At 63.7% G+C, this 14354-nt stretch overlaps 3 protein-coding genes and 1 long non-coding RNA gene across 7 annotated transcripts in view; 2 read left to right on the plus strand and 2 right to left on the minus strand.

The window, feature by feature from the left end:
* The window catches only part of ALYREF (Aly/REF export factor), an 11612-nt gene extending 11515 nt beyond the window's left edge, over window positions 1-97 (minus strand). The window contains exon 1 of the mRNA XM_077756525.1: window positions 49-97. Coding sequence (XP_077612651.1) covers window positions 49-97 — 49 coding nt within the window. The remainder of the gene's footprint in view (window positions 1-48) is intronic.
* Window positions 19-5186, plus strand: ANAPC11 (anaphase promoting complex subunit 11). Of its 4 annotated transcripts, none has more exons than XM_077755586.1 (3): window positions 19-575; window positions 789-908; window positions 4931-5186. In XM_077755586.1, exons 1-3 carry the CDS (start codon window positions 488-490, stop codon window positions 5074-5076), a joined length of 354 nt encoding a protein of 117 aa, XP_077611712.1. In that variant the 5' UTR covers window positions 19-487; the 3' UTR covers window positions 5077-5186. The 4 variants fall into 4 exon arrangements, with proteins under 4 accessions (XP_077611712.1, XP_077611731.1, XP_077611722.1 ...); XM_077755605.1 differs by having other exon boundaries at window positions 19-510; XM_077755596.1 differs by having other exon boundaries at window positions 20-478.
* LOC144224559 (uncharacterized) lies at window positions 2525-4479 on the plus strand. Its single transcript, XR_013333077.1, has 3 exons — window positions 2525-2693; window positions 3066-3225; window positions 4392-4479. It is a non-coding gene; the product is annotated as an uncharacterized LOC144224559 (long non-coding RNA).
* A 3056-nt stretch (window positions 5187-8242) lies between the features above and the next one.
* Window positions 8243-14312, minus strand: PCYT2 (phosphate cytidylyltransferase 2, ethanolamine). The gene is made up of 13 exons (XM_077756534.1): window positions 14260-14312; window positions 12715-12803; window positions 12051-12212; window positions 11796-11862; window positions 11155-11307; window positions 10941-11043; window positions 10278-10854; window positions 10005-10087; window positions 9734-9811; window positions 9464-9529; window positions 9292-9357; window positions 9051-9139; window positions 8243-8955 (listed from the first exon to the last, which is right to left on the minus strand). Exons 2-13 carry the CDS (start codon window positions 12794-12796, stop codon window positions 8844-8846), a joined length of 1638 nt encoding a protein of 545 aa, XP_077612660.1. The 5' UTR covers window positions 12797-12803; window positions 14260-14312; the 3' UTR covers window positions 8243-8843.
* Window positions 14313-14354: the final 42 nt, after the last annotated feature.

Raw genomic sequence — 14354 nt, forward strand, 5'->3', positions numbered from 1 at the left:
CAGAGCCTTGAACCCGGGCCTCCTCCCCCGCCCACACCCTCTCCTCGCCTTCCCACCCCTTCCGCGCGCCCGCTCCCCGCACCCCGTCTCCGCGCATCACAGCCTCTCCCTGTGTCTACCCCTTCCCTGTGCCCTCTCTCCGCGCTCTCAACCCGCGTCCCCCCTTTCCCGCACCCTCAGCCCTTTCCCGCGCGTCACCCTGGCCCCGCGCCCCACCGTCTGTCTCCCCACGTCCGCCCCTGTGCCCTTCTCCGCGCCCCACGCTCTCACCAAGCCTGAGCCCCGGCCCGGCCCGGCCCGCATCCCCTGCCCAGCAACCAGGCCCCCTTTTGGCGGCGGCGGCGGCGGAGGAGGCCTACGGCTTGCCTGGCTGGCGACCGAGCTCGCGACCGGGGCCGCAGGCCGAGCGGGCTAAGTGGCTGTTCCCTGGCTTGAACTCCTAGTTGGCCGGGTCGGGGTCTTCATCCTTCAGCCCCAAGTTAGTCGCATGCCTTTGAAAAGCGCCGTCAGGCACGTTTTTGCAAATATTGTTCAAGCCTTTGGTGGACGCAGGGCCGACTGTGCGGCCTTTGTAGGTACTCTGAAAATGTAGGGGGCCTTGCTCTTGGGGCGCTTGGTCCTTCCAAGGACCCCACCCTGCCCCCACCACCTTGCAGACAAATTTGGGCTCAGCCCTCTGGGTTTCCTGGCCTGGGCGGCCGTTCCTGCCCCCTCTTGATCCCTGGGGACCCAGATGCTGTAGTTGTGCAGACTGATATAGCCAGGTGGTCTCTTTCCTATGCTCGCAGGCTCCACCGCCATGAAGGTGAAGATTAAGTGTTGGAATGGCGTGGCCACTTGGCTCTGGGTGGCGAACGACGAGAACTGTGGCATCTGCCGGATGGCTTTTAATGGCTGCTGCCCAGACTGTGAGTGTCCTGTGTTCCCTCCTGCTTGAGCTTTGCCTGCTGCCCTGGTCTTGGTGTCTCCCTGGAAATAACTGCACGAAGGGCCTGGGTTTTGGGGTCCCCTTTCCCCAAGAAAAAGCCGAAGGGAGAAAGCCAAGTGGTTTGGTCACATGAATATGTATCGAGACCCCATCAAAAGTTTTGTAAGAAAAGGCGTCCTAGCCATTTAGTGTGATCAGACTCAGCTATGAAGTATATGGGGCAGGGGCGCCTGGGGGACTCAGTCGTCAAGAGGCTGACTCTTGATTTGGGCTCAGGTCGTGATTTCATGGTTCATGAGTTTGAATTCCAAATCGGGCTCCGAATTCTCAGCTTGGGGCCTGCTTGGGTCTCTCTCTCTCTCCCCCTCTCTCTGTCTCTTCCTCTCGCCCTCTCTCCCTCTCCCTCGCCCTCTCCCTCTCTCCCTCCCTGCCCTTCTCCTCTGCTCATGTATTTTCTCTCAAAATAGATAAACTTTTAAAATATTTGTTTTTGCGAGAGCGCGCGAGTGCGTGTGCATGCGTGCACACGTGTAGGGGCAAGTGGGGGGGGGGCGGGCAGAGGATCCGAAGCGGGCTCTGCGCCGACCGCAGAGAGCCCAGCGCGTGGTTCCAACTCATGAACACCGAGTTCATATCCTGAGCTGAAGTTAAACGCTTAAACAACCGAGCCACCCAGAAGCCCCAACGTAAATAAGAAAAAAAAAAAAAAGAAACACACAGGGCCGAAAGTTGTTTTAAAAGCTTTCAAAGGTCCACAAGCAAACGAAAACGATAGTGCCTAAGGGGCGGTCCATGTTGGCCTCAGGGTTTTCACGTGTGTCTTGGGAGCAGACCAGCAGGAGGGGTCGCTGTGCCCCCGCAGAGCCTCTGATGTGACTTGGACCTTCTGCCGTCAGTGCCGGCGCACAGTCCTTAGCGGCACCCCGCTCCTAGTCTGCACCCAGATTTTCCCCGTCGTCCGTAGAGGTCTCTGTTCATGAGTGGGGTGCGCGGCTTGCTTTGCTCTGCCTTGGCTGTTGAATCTAGAACAGGCCCCGCTCCCACCCTTCTCTTGACCTTGCCGAGGCAGCTGACCCTTAGCAGAGGTGTGTTGTCACACGGCGTCCGCCACCAGGTTTTATCAGATTCTACTTTGTGTTTTAAAAAAATAGTTTTTTAATGTTTGTTTATTTTTGAGAGAGAGAAAAAGAGAGAGAGAGAGACAGAGTGTGAGCAGGGGAGGGGCAGAGAGAGGGGGAGACACAGAATCCAAAGCAGCTCCAGGCTCCGAGCTGTCAGTGCAGAGCCCGACGCGGGGCTCAGACCCACCAGCCGTGAGATCATGGCCTGAGCTGAAGTCAGACTCCCAAGCAACTGAGCCACCCAGGTGCCCCCTTTGTGGTGTTTTCTGATTCATCTTTGTCCCCGTTATATTCTGTGCAGTAGAAATGTTTGAATATATTTTTAAATCAAACGCAGGTTTTTGCGTCAGTGAATTTAGTTTTTAGCAAAACCCAAGTGAACTTAAACAGAGGCCAGTTGACCCCGGTGGGGGGTGGGGGGCGGGAACAGGATGCAAGTCCCAAGAGGAAACTGGGGCATGGGGGGCGCCGAGGGCCCTCATTCCTGCGACCTACCCGGACTTTTTTTGTGGGCTTTGCTTCCTACAGTACAATTCAGATCACTGAATTTAGTGCGAAGAGGTTTTTTCTAAGTTTAATTGTTACATTTGCTTTGGCTGAAAGGAAACCTCGTCACCCGGGACTTAATCCTGCTGATTTAACAGGTGGGATATGATCTTAGGAAATCGGTGATTGGCTCTTGATTAAGCTTTTTTAACATGCAAGATAGGCTAGTGGATCTGTCAGCCGGCAGACAGAGGGGGATTTGAAGTTTGTTTATTTTGAGAGAGAGCGCGCGCACGGGCACATGAGCAGGGAAGGGGCCGAGAGGGAGAGAGTCCCCAGCAGGCAGCACAGAGCCCGACATGGGCGTGGGACCCACAAACCGTGAGACCATGACCCGAGCAGCCCAACTGACTGAGCCCCCAGGCGCCCCAGAGTAGGGGACCTAGAGTCTGGTCTCCAGACGTGGGGTTCAGTGTGCGAGCCGCTTGTAATTTGCAGTGTCTGACAAGCCTGAGGTGCTCTTTATACAGATAAGTGACGCTGGATTTCACTTGCTAAAGCTGAGCGCTTGTGGAGAAGCCAGAGTGGCTGAGGCCGTAGTAAGCCAGCCCCGGCCCCCAGGGCTTTGGGAGTAAAGGTCTTCTTGAGCCGACTTTTCCCGACAAAGGATTTGCATCAAGACACCCTTGCGTGAGTCACTGACTGACTGTGCTCAGGTGCCCACCAGATTCCTGGGGCAGGGTGCCTGCTGCGGGGGCAGTACTGAGTACTGGGCGCAGTACTGAGTACTGGGCGTGCCTCCTTCTGCCCTAGCCCTGCCTCACGTGGACGGTGTGGCCAGTGCTCCCCCTCAGGGCACGCCCCTCTCCCAAAGAGCTGGCTCCTGCCCTCTGTTTTGTATCCTTTCTTTGAAAACCACTCTAGTTTCAGAGAGGTGATTCCAAGCCAAGTTCTGCTGGGCTTGGGAAGGCCGTGGGGGTGCAGTGGGGTGTAATCTCAGTCGGGTGTCACTCCACGTGAGCTCCTGGCACGGGGTCCTTCTCACCCCCCAGCACCCACCCCTCCCGTGCCTGGGGAAGCAGAGTGAGTTCAATAACTCCGTATTTGCCAAGTGTATAATTTTCTGGTTTCATCATAAAATTTTCAGAAAGGGGGGGATGTTTTGTTATAAAAAGGGTTTTTGCTGCAAACACATGAAGACCAAGGCACAGCGGCAGCTCCCTTCTGACTTGGTGGGTGTGTGTGCCAGTGCGGGGCAGCGGCTGCCCCGGGAGGGGGGAACCGGCGCTGTCAGGAAGCCTGGAAGGTTCCCGGCCTGGCACCCACACCAGCTGCCTGCTGTGGCAGCAGGTGGCAGCCGGCCTGATCCACTGGGTGCCTTGGCTTCCTGCCCGCCGGGCGGGGGGACGGGGAGGCCACCGAGCACCGCTGGGCCCCCAGCCCCAGGCCGGCGGGGAGCGGATCCAGGTGGGGGCGCTAGGACTTGGCGGGGGCGGGCCCCTGCGTTTGGCGTCAGGCGGAAGGACGGTGGTCACAGGGTCCAACGGCGGGGTGTGTGCTCAGAGCCCCGACTTGGCCGTAGGCTGGCTGCCAGCACGACGGGGTGCGCTGTGCGCCCCGGCCCCGGCCTGCGTGTCCGGTCTCCTGTGTGTGTGCACCCGTGACACGTGGACACGGCTAGCATTTGAGACACGTAGCGGACCCCCAGGGCTGTGAGGTGGGGGGACGGCAACCCCGGGGGGGCGGAGGCAGCGGGCCACAGCTCTCAAGGCCTCTGGGGACCCCGACCCGGGCCTGCGGGACGTCGTCCTGCTCTGTTGGCACCAGCTGCTTGATGGGATTTTCTTGATTCTCAGAAATCGGAGGGACCCGTTTTTGTCCTGAGTTCGGGCAGCGTGGCCGCCATCTGGGTGGAGGTGGCGTGTCCGGGCGTGCCCAGCTGCAGGCTCCTGGCCGAGGTGGCGCCCTCTCCGACCAGAAATGAAAAGGAGGTGGGAGGTAGCTCTGCGCTCACTCTCAGCTACCACACAGGAAACGCCACAGGGTCCCAACTCCCCCCACCCCCGCCCCGTCCTGCACTGGGTCACTGCTGCCTGGGAGAGGAACCCCGGCCCCAGCTCCCCTCCTCCTGATGGGCAGGTAACCCAGATGCGTTCTTGCTGTGACCCTGGCGGCAGGTTAAGTGGCGGAACTGTGGTGTGTCTATAGATGGGCTACGGGCCGGGCCAGAGCGCTCCCTGGAACTGAGCCCGGCAGGGGAGGGGAGAGCGAGTCCCGGGGCGGCCACTGCTGACCTTACTTGGGGGGCACACCGCGGGGTTGTGTTAACGCTCCCGCTCCCGATTTCAGGCTTTCCTGAAACCCAGCCTGTGCCAGNCTCCCGTCCCTCCCACAGGCAAGGTGCCGGGCGACGACTGTCCCCTGGTGTGGGGCCAGTGCTCGCACTGCTTCCACATGCACTGCATCCTCAAGTGGCTCAACGCGCAGCAGGTGCAGCAGCACTGCCCCATGTGCCGCCAGGAGTGGAAGTTCAAGGAGTGACGCGGCCCCTCCGGGCTGTGACTGAGTTGACGCGAGGACTGGAGCTGCATTTGTTTTCCATCAAGTGTTGACACTTTTATCCAATAAATAAAACTCATTGAGCTGCCTGAGCCTTGCTGGAGGCCACTGGTCGCCTGTTTGCTCGGCGCTGCCACGGCCCCGCTGGGCGAGCCGTGACAGGAAAACTCATGAATAAACATCTGGCCGAGGCGCCGAGGCCCTGAGTCACCACCGCGGGAGGAGGAGGAGCGCGGATCGGCCAGAAGAGCCTGGGGCAGCAGTGACTGGCTCTGGGGGCTTGACGGCCGTGGTGCAAAGGCCCTGGGGTGTGCGTGTGTGCCAGCAGGGGAGAGGAAGGACCGAGGGGTCCTCTGGCTCTCCCCTGCTCGAGGCTGTCACCCCTGCCCCCACGGCTCTGTGGGCCTCTGACGCCACACAGCTGGCAGCTGCTGCCTGTGGTCCCTGCTGCTGAAACGCTCTCCCCGAGTGGGTGCTGGTGATCCAGCGGGAGGCCGGCTCGGCGAGGCTGTGACCTGCCCGGTGTGGGCCCTGTCGACATCTGTGTCCCGGGGGTCTGAGGTCCTCTAAGGAAGGGCAGCCTTTGGGTGGCTCCTTTGGGCACCTCTTAGTCCACGGCTCCTGGCGGGGGCCGTGGTCCCAGGCCTGGGAGTCCTGGCCACTTCCTGCTGCGGGCTGCGTGTCCCCATGAGCTGCAAGGAGCCCCTTGGCACTGGCTCCTTCCAGTCTATTCTCATTGGACCCTCCCCCCCCAACTGTGGTCACTGCCCTGTGTCTAGTGGGTGTCTGTCTGCCTAGTGGGTGGCCAGTCGCTGAGCACTTTGGACACTACTTGCCCTCAGCTTCCAGGGCAGAAGACTGGGTAGTTCACACAGAGGGGCTGGCCTCCCGGTCACCTGTGTGGCACCCAACTTCCTGTCTGGCTGTTGTGCCCAGAGGAAAGGAGGCCTTGGGGACCATCACCTTTACCCAAGCTGGAGGTCACAGGCACCTTGTCCAGAAACCCAGCTGCCAGGGCCCCTGTGCTCGTATCTGTCCTGGGGAGGACACATGACTGGGATGTTTAGGGACTGAGTGGAAGGAGGGGCACCTGGGCTCAGCCTCCTGGGTGCTCCCCAGCCCTGCAAACAGTTACTTCTGGGGTCCAGGCAGCTGTATTCTTGAGTCTTTGTGTCTGTATACAGAGTCTGGATTCGGATCCGGGGAGTCAGGAGGAGGGGTGGTCTGCAGCACCTGGCACCACCGAGGGAGGGCCCTCCCGGGCAGTCTCCCAGCCTCACCCTAGCTTGCCCACGGCCCGCCTCCCCTGCCTGGGGCATTTCCTCCTGTGACGGGAAGTGCACACTGGGCTTGGGCGCGGGTCTGCGGGTCTGCGTGCTGGGGCCGTGGAGCCTGAGTGCAGCCTCTCAGGGGTTGTCCGCTTGCCTAAGGCCACAGCCCCTCCTGCAGGCACTTCCGCTTCCCTGCCACTGGGACTCCTGCCCTGGGCTCCAGCCTGGTCCTTCCCCGGCCGAGCCTCGAGCTGAACGTGTAGCTGCCCACCAGGCCCTGCCCACATCCAGCGGAGTCTCGGCTCGGGACTCCCTCACCTCAGCTGTCTCTCCCTCCCGGAGGCACCGGCTCCTCCCCTGCCTGTGCGAACACTCGCCCCAGGGAGCCACTCTGCTTGCCCTCTGGCCCCGGCGGCTGTTTTCCCATTTGTCTGTGGCTTGAGGCAGGGACTGGGTCTGATTCATCGCCTATTGAGCACCTGCGTTCACCAAGCGGCCCGAGGCTCCTGAGGCCACCGCGGCAGGGGCGGAGCTGGGTGGGAGCCTCTGGATTCTGGTCGGCTGTCCCTGGGTCTGGTTTCCCCAAGGTCAGGCCTGGCCTTGCTGCCCACCTCTTCCTAAAGGACCCTAGCAGTAGGAGCCCTGTTAGTAGAACCTTCCCGCGTGGGTGTGGGGCAGAGGATGGCCCCCAGGCCCACCCAGGCTCTGAGGTCTCCTCAAGGAGCCCTGGCCCTGGGATCAGTACCTCTAGGGCAGGACAGAGTGTCCCCAGGGCACAGTGGCTCTCTCCCCAGCCTTGAGCACTGAGGACCTCTAAGGGGTAACTCAGGGCCGGCGCATCCTCCGGCTAGTTGGGGGTTCAGGGCTGCCCCGCTTGCCCCTGCTCCGGCTGAGGCTCGATCCAGGCAGGACCATGGGCAGAGGGAGTGGGCAGGGGTGNAGTGGGGGCAGAGGGGTGCTTTAGGCTTGTGGGGCGCGCTGACCTGGAGGACCCCCGACCTGGCCTCTGTCTCCAGACGCTCCTGGCCGCCGCTGGGCCTCTAGGCCACCAGGCTGCCCTGAAAAAGCCCTCGCGGGGGCACCGTCCCAAACCCCAGTCTGCCCTCCCAAGGCGCTGGAATCCTAGGGCTCCCCCGGTCCTCTGGCAGAGTGCTCCCCACGTCTGACCTCTCCAGCCCCTTCGCCTCCCCGCCTCTGTCCACACAGCTCCCCGACTGTCCCGGGAGGAGGTGTCTGTGTCCTGCAGTAGCCTGAGTGCTAAGCCAGTTCCAGTGTCCTGGTCAGAGAATTCCTCTAGGACCGCCCCACGCCTGGCCCCAATCCCACTCTGGCCCCCCTTGCTTCCTGGCCTTCTTGAGGACAAAGCTCTCCCTTGCTGGAGGAGCAGCTCCTGGGGTGGCTCCTTGCTTGGCGTCCCCCCAAAACACCTCAAAGCACTAAGCACAGGGCAGGGAATCCACGGGTTGGAGGAATGAGCGAACAGCCAGGCCGGCAGGGGTGGGGAGTGGGGAGGCGCCGCCCGCTGCATAGCTCCGGGGTGGTCTGGGCTGCTCAGAGGCCCCGCCCCAGAACCGGTGCGGCCCAGGCAGCCACTCCTGAGGCCTGGGAGCTCTGCATTCACCTCTCCTCTGACCCTCGGCGAAGAAGGGGGCCCCGCCCTCAAGGAGGGTGCGGGGAGTCTGTAGCGGCTTCCCCTCCCCCCTCACTCCCCCCCNCCAAGAAGCTGATCTGGAGTTCCCCTTCAGAGGATACAGCCTGAAGCATCTTGGGGTCCTAAAACTGGGGGGGCTCCTCACTGGCAGACTGCCTGCTGCCCCCGCACCCCCCCACCCAGTGTGTGGATGGTGGGGGTGGGGGAGCAGGGCCCCAACACAGAGTACCTCCCACCAAGTTTATTGGGTTGTACACCAGCCAGTCAGGTACAAAATCGAGAACCGTCTGTAGGGAGAGCAGCGAGGCCGGTCCGGGAAGTGGGGGGCACAGTACCCCAGAGCCAGGCCCAGGGCACCAGGGATGTGCCGTGGGTCACCAGCCACGGTCTGTACCCTGAGGCGGAAGGGGGTGCCCCGCTTGGGTCTCTGTTCCTCTGAAGCCAGCTTCAATGATCCAGAGGGCAGAACGGGCACCGGCTCGAGCCGGGCAGCAGGGCCATCCTGGGTCTGCGGAGCTTCAGGGGCGGGGCGGGCCGAGCTGGGCCTTCACGGGCACACGGGGCGGCGCCCCTCCGGCCGCAGGTGGCCTCTGCCACCCCTCGCCGGGGCCGCCCCGCTGCGCTGCGTGCCCTCTCTGTGCGGCGCAGCGGGCAGGGCACCTGGCAGGTGGGGTGGGAGGCAGCGTCCTGCACTTGGGTCCTCCTGCGAGCCGGCCGGTGGGAGGGAGCTCTGCGCTGTGTTAGAAACCGTGGGAACCGAGCCCCCACGGCGCAGGGAGCGGAGCGGGCAGCGGGCCGGCAGCGGGCGCCCCGGCGGCCTCCCCGGGTCAGAGGTCACAGTCGCTCTCCCTCGCGGGGTGCGGGCCCTGCCGGCGCCGGGCCTCCAGGAGCGCCAGCTCCTTGGCCTCCTTCTTCTGGTTCCGGGCCTCGTACTCTAGCCTGGGGGCCCGGCCAGGGTGAGCTGTGCGCCCGCCGGGGCCTCGGTGGCCCTCCGACCCCCCCCCGCCCCCAAACTCTGCCAGCACCTGTCCTACCTGTTCTTGATGATGCGCTGGACGATGAGGTCCGTGGTAAGGTCGCTCCCGCTGTCGATCTGACAGAAGATGCCCCTTCTCTTGGGCTCCTGGGGGCCGGGGGAGGGGGAGGGGGAGGAGATGCGGACCCTCCTCTGCAGCCTGAGGAGACCGCCCAGCTGCCCGGGCCTGAAGGGTGGTCCCCAGGGAGACCAGGAACGGTGCCGTCACTCCCGCCTGTTAGCAACCTGCCTCCTGCTGCCGGGGCGCCACTAGACTGNTCCCTGTCAGGCACAACCTCCGTCTTCCCGTGACACACCAAGTCCACCTGGGAAGGGAGCGGGGGGTCAGGGAGCACAGCCCCCCGCCCTCGGGGCCCCTCCCCGTGTTCTCAGCCCGGCCTCCCCCGGGACCCAGCCGACCAGAAGCTTCACCTTGAAGTGGTCCAGGAGCTCTGCTGTGACCGAATACGGGGCCCCGATCACCACTTCCGACACGTACTACGCAGACGCGGAGCACAGGTGGTTAGGAGGAGCTGGCCCGGCCACAAGGCGCAGGGAGAGGGCGCTTGCTGGCACGGAAGCCGGGACTGGGGGCGCAGCGAGGTCGGGCTGGCCAGCCAGAAGCCCAGGCCTCCTGGGTGCCCCAGGACCACGAGCCTGGGAAGGGGACCCCCCCCCCGGCCCGCCCGCCCCGGCACTTACCCGGCAGGCCAGCACGCTTAGGGTCCGCTCGTGCAGGTTCATGATGGGGTAGTTCTTCCCCTTGTAGTGGTTGACCTCCTAGACCAGAGCGAGGTCCGGTGAGTAGGCAACCCAGGGCATGTGGGGCTGTGACCCCCCAACGGTCCCTTGTGGGCGATGCCGCCAGTGTGGGGACACCCCAGGCCCCGGTTTGCATCCGCTGGCTCCATCAGCACCCAGGCCTCACCCCCTGCGGGCCCCCACGCCCTATCTGCCGCCCAGGGAGTGAGACCTGGTCAAAGTGCAGGCCGGCGATGACGTAAGGCCTCTCTGCCAGGCCGTGCACCTTCTCCAGGAAGTCCACGTGGCCGATGTCTGGGCCCCGATTAAGAAACAAGTAACAAGACCGGGGGCCCCCGTGGCCTCCCTCATACTCCACCCCAGCCTGGGGGCCTGTGGAGTCAGGGAGGCCCTTCCGGGGCCCCTGGCCCGGTGGTGCAGATGTGGCTACGCAGAGAAAAGGCCCAGGGCAGGGCTGACCCTCCCACTCCGTCCCAGAGGATACGGAACAGGTCGAAGGCACCGGCCACGTAGATGACCGTCTCCCCTGGCTGCGGTTCCTTTCCAGAAGCAAACTGGATGATCTTCTGGGACGTCTGCAGAAACTGTGACACCCCTGTCCAGGGGTTCCGCCCCCCTGGGCACTGGAAGCCGAGAGGGGTCTGGTCAGCGCCAGAGGTCTCGCAGGCACGCCCTTCACCTGCCCCCACCCCCGAGCCCCTCCTCTGAGCCGGGGGCTGCCCGCACCTGCCTGCCCGGCTGCTCTGGGACAGGCACGGGGGACTGCGGACCAGGCCCCCGGCCCCCGGCCACAGCCTGCCAGCTCGCTCGGCTGTCCGTGTGCCGGACGCTGGGGGCTGGCTGTGCCCAGTCCGTACCAGGGCCGGGCTGGGTAAGGCCCCTGTGACCAGTAGGACATGTGGCCCCACCCCGTGGCCACAGTGGACGCTGTGGCCAATACCACCATGGCCTGGCGCCTGGTCCGCCAGTGGACACTGCCCTTGTGGGGACCCAGCACCCTGAGGCCACCTTCCGGTCACCTGGGAGGAGCCTTCTGAGCAAAGTGTCTCCCTGGCAGGTGTCTGGTGAGGGGGTTACAAAGGGAGAGAGGACCGGGCCGCCGGGTTAGAGGCCACCAAACAGCGGCCACTGTGACTGGCCAGCTTGCCAAGCCTGGTAGCCAGTGCCCAGTCAGGGCCCAGAAGGCAGGGCGCTGGGGGAGGGTCCTGGCCCGCCCTTCCCCAGGGGCGGCTGGGGGCGGTNGACATCTCCTGAGCGGGAAGAAGCGGGATGTTGAAGGGCCTCGCCCTCTGGACACGGTCACCCCGGTCACCCCCAGGACCCAAGACTCACTGTCCTGGAGCCCACATGGGGGTCAAGACCCAGCAGGCTGGGCGTTCTCTCGCTCCCAGCGGGGTCCCCAGCCCTGGGACGCCCCCCACAGACTCACCTCACAGCTGTGATGGGCCTTGGTCACCAGCAACATGCGGCCGACCAGGTCCGTGGTGGACACGCCCTGGGTGCGCCTGCACTCTCTGGGGACAGATGTGCGGTCAGGGCTCGAGGCCTGGCCGCGCTCGCGAGGCCCCACCCGCAGCTCCCCCCAGCCCCCGCCGAGCTGCGCGCAGGCCAGCAGCGGGCAAGGCCGTGCGCTTTTATCGACGGAGGAAAACGACAGGATAGAGGAAAAGTGTCACTGAACCCCAAGTGTGGAGAGTTGGGTGGGCAGGCCAGACCCCGGGAGGCGGCAGCTCCGGTCCCCGCCGCGTCCGCTTCCTCTCCGGGCCGCAACGGCTTCCTGAGTTAGTCCACGGAGACAGACCCCGCTCGGGGTCGCAGCCCCGCGGTCTTACCGCCACTGGCGTGCAGGACGCCACGGGCCTACGACACGCCAACCCCCGCCCTGCGCTCTGGCCCTGCCGGCTAGACACAGGCCACGACCATTTTCCTCGCGGGCAGAAGGAGCCTGAGAGAAGCTTCAAGCCCCGCTCCTTGAGAACGTGGGAGCCTTGCTGCGGCTCACCTGTACCTCCCGGCCTGCTTCACCTCCTCGTAGGTGTCCTTGCCGTCTACAGTCAGCGTGATGTCATCTAGAGGGTGACACACGTGTGGGAACAACCCAAAGCCACACAGACTTTGAGGACCCTCAGCCCTCCTTCCAGGCCTGCCCTGGGAGACTCATTATGGGGAAGGACCCTCGGATCCCCCGAGGGCTCAGGGCTGTTTCCCAAAGGGGGAGGGGGCCCCAGTGAGCTGCACCCCAGCTCCGCCCACTCACTGCCGTGGACACAGAAGTCGCAGTTGTACTTGTCCAGTGTCTCCAGCGTGGTGACGTAGGGAGCAGCTGGCACCACCTCGTCCACCCACTTGATGGCCTGCACCATCTTATATCTCTCCTCCTGGGTGAACACCGGGGGCCCCTTGTGCTTGGAGATCTCCTCTAGAGCCGGAGAAGACAAGGACGAGACAGGTGACCCCCGGGGCGCCGGGCCCCAGGACCCCCCCCCCCCGGGCAGCCCCNCGGGCAGCTGTCTCTCACTGGGACCTCGGCCCACAGGGCAGGAACACAGCCAAGTGGACAAGGCTCCGCCCTCTACGCGCCAGTGCGGGTGCTCACGATGTGCTTGCTGGATAACTACACGGTCCTTTCATCACGTTTGAGGTAAAGTCAAATGCTCCCTTTGACAGGTGGGTGCTCAATCCCCAAAGGCCTTGGGAACCAGGTGGGCAGAGGTGTGTGTGTGGAGGGGACGGCACAGCCAGAGACTCGGTCCACTGGCTGCACTGCTCCATGTGAGATGCTCGGCAGAAAGCCCTGGGTGGGGGCTGAGCCCGGGTCTGGAGTTGGGGTGAGCCTGCTGAGCTTCAGAAAGACGGCCTTGGGCCTGGCCTCACCCCTCGCAGGGCCCTGTAGGGTTAGTGAAGGTGGCGGCCCAGCTTACCGTCGGTGTGCACACCCACGATCAGGTAGTCACCCATGGCCCGTGCCTGGCGCAGCTGGTTAGAGTGGCCATAATGCACCATGTCGTAGCTGTGAAAGGGACAGAGGGGGCTGAGTCCCGGTGCTGAGGGTGTGGAATGAGCAGCTGGGAGTGGACGTGCGGGGGCGCAGCCTCTGACAAGCTGCCGCTGGGAACTGCTCCCCGGGGTCCCGCTGAGCCTGGGCTTTCAGCAGGGAGGTGGGCACTCAGCTCTCCACACCACTGTGCCCTGGGCCACATTCGACAAGCATGACAGCGGCCGGGCTGTGCCCAGGGACAAGACCTGCTGGTCCCCGGAGCGGGCGAGCACACAGGACATACTCTGCTCCCCACACCTGCCACGGAGCTCTGTGCTTTGCCCTCAGCCCTCCGCTGTCCGCTGTCCACATGCAAACCGTGGCAGGCAGTCCCCTTAAGCTGTAAACTGACGGTAACTTAGGGGTAGACTGGACTCTGTACTACCCCGAGGCAGGCGGACAGTCTTTGGGGCCAACACAAAACAAAGTCCAAAACTGAGCAAGGGCAACTGCTAGCTTTGGAAAGCCGCTGGCTCCTCCCGGCCCCGCCGCCCCCCCGGCCTCCGGAAACTCAGAGAGGCTCCCCTCTCTGGGCCAACCGCCGCCGCCTCCCTGCCTGTCGCCTGGGCTCTTGTCCTTTGATCGAGGACTGGTTAAGAGTAACTCCTCAGCTGAAGGCCCACGGGCTCCCCATGTGTGCTGAGGAGACCCGCACGTTTCTGTGGGGGCCCCAAGTCAGCCCCACAGCAGCTTTGTTTCCTTCTAGCTTCATGTTGTCTCCCGAGTGGGTGACACTGTCCCTGCTTCTCCAGGTGACCCTGTTCTACTTCACACCACCTGCTACTCCCACCACACTGCACCGCATCCTGGCACACAAGTCTGTGGGGTCACATGGCTCTGGCCCTGGGGTGAGGGAAGAAGAAAGTCCGAATCCAGCAGCACGGCTGGTCCCTGAGCTCACCGGACGAGCTGGGCCAGGGGTGCAGGGTGTGTCCTAGCTACTGTGGACTTGCGGCCATGGGTGGCCTGCTCTGGCAGGGGCCCCGCCAGGCCGGGGCCAAGGTCAGAGTCCACCAACAGAAGCCATGCCCCCTCTACCCTGGGTGACTCTGGTGCAGCTGGGAAGGTACGCAGCCCCTCTAGCGCTCCTTTGAAGCTGTAAGCTAGCCAGGATGGGGGCTGTCCTCTCTCCAATTCCAGCAAGTAAGGGTGTGAGAAATCACCCTAGGTGGCAAGCCATCAGTAGAGGTCAGTCTTCCTCTTATCTCCTGACAGCTCCAAACTTATGTTGAAACAAGTCCAGCTGTCTGGCTGTCCCGAAGAGAGAAGGGGGGGGGGGCACTGTAACCCTCCTGGGATGGACTCGGGAGCCTGGGGGCCTCACCGGGAGTCAAGTCCTGCCCTGACCCCTAGCCAGGCACCCAGGGAATCTCTCCGATCTAGCGACAGGCGAGCTGCGCAGCGCACGGCTCCTTCCGAAGGGGCGCACCTCACATCAACGTGATTCCTGTCGTGGGGACCGGACACCCGCGCCCTGCGCCGCCACCGGCCAAGATTCGGATGGGTGGCTTAGTGGCGGGAGCG

The sequence above is a fragment of the Crocuta crocuta genome, unplaced genomic scaffold (assembly GCF_008692635.1).
Source record: "Crocuta crocuta isolate KB4526 unplaced genomic scaffold, BGI_CrCroc_1.0 scaffold50, whole genome shotgun sequence".
In the NCBI taxonomy this organism is placed as follows: domain Eukaryota; kingdom Metazoa; phylum Chordata; class Mammalia; order Carnivora; family Hyaenidae; genus Crocuta; species Crocuta crocuta.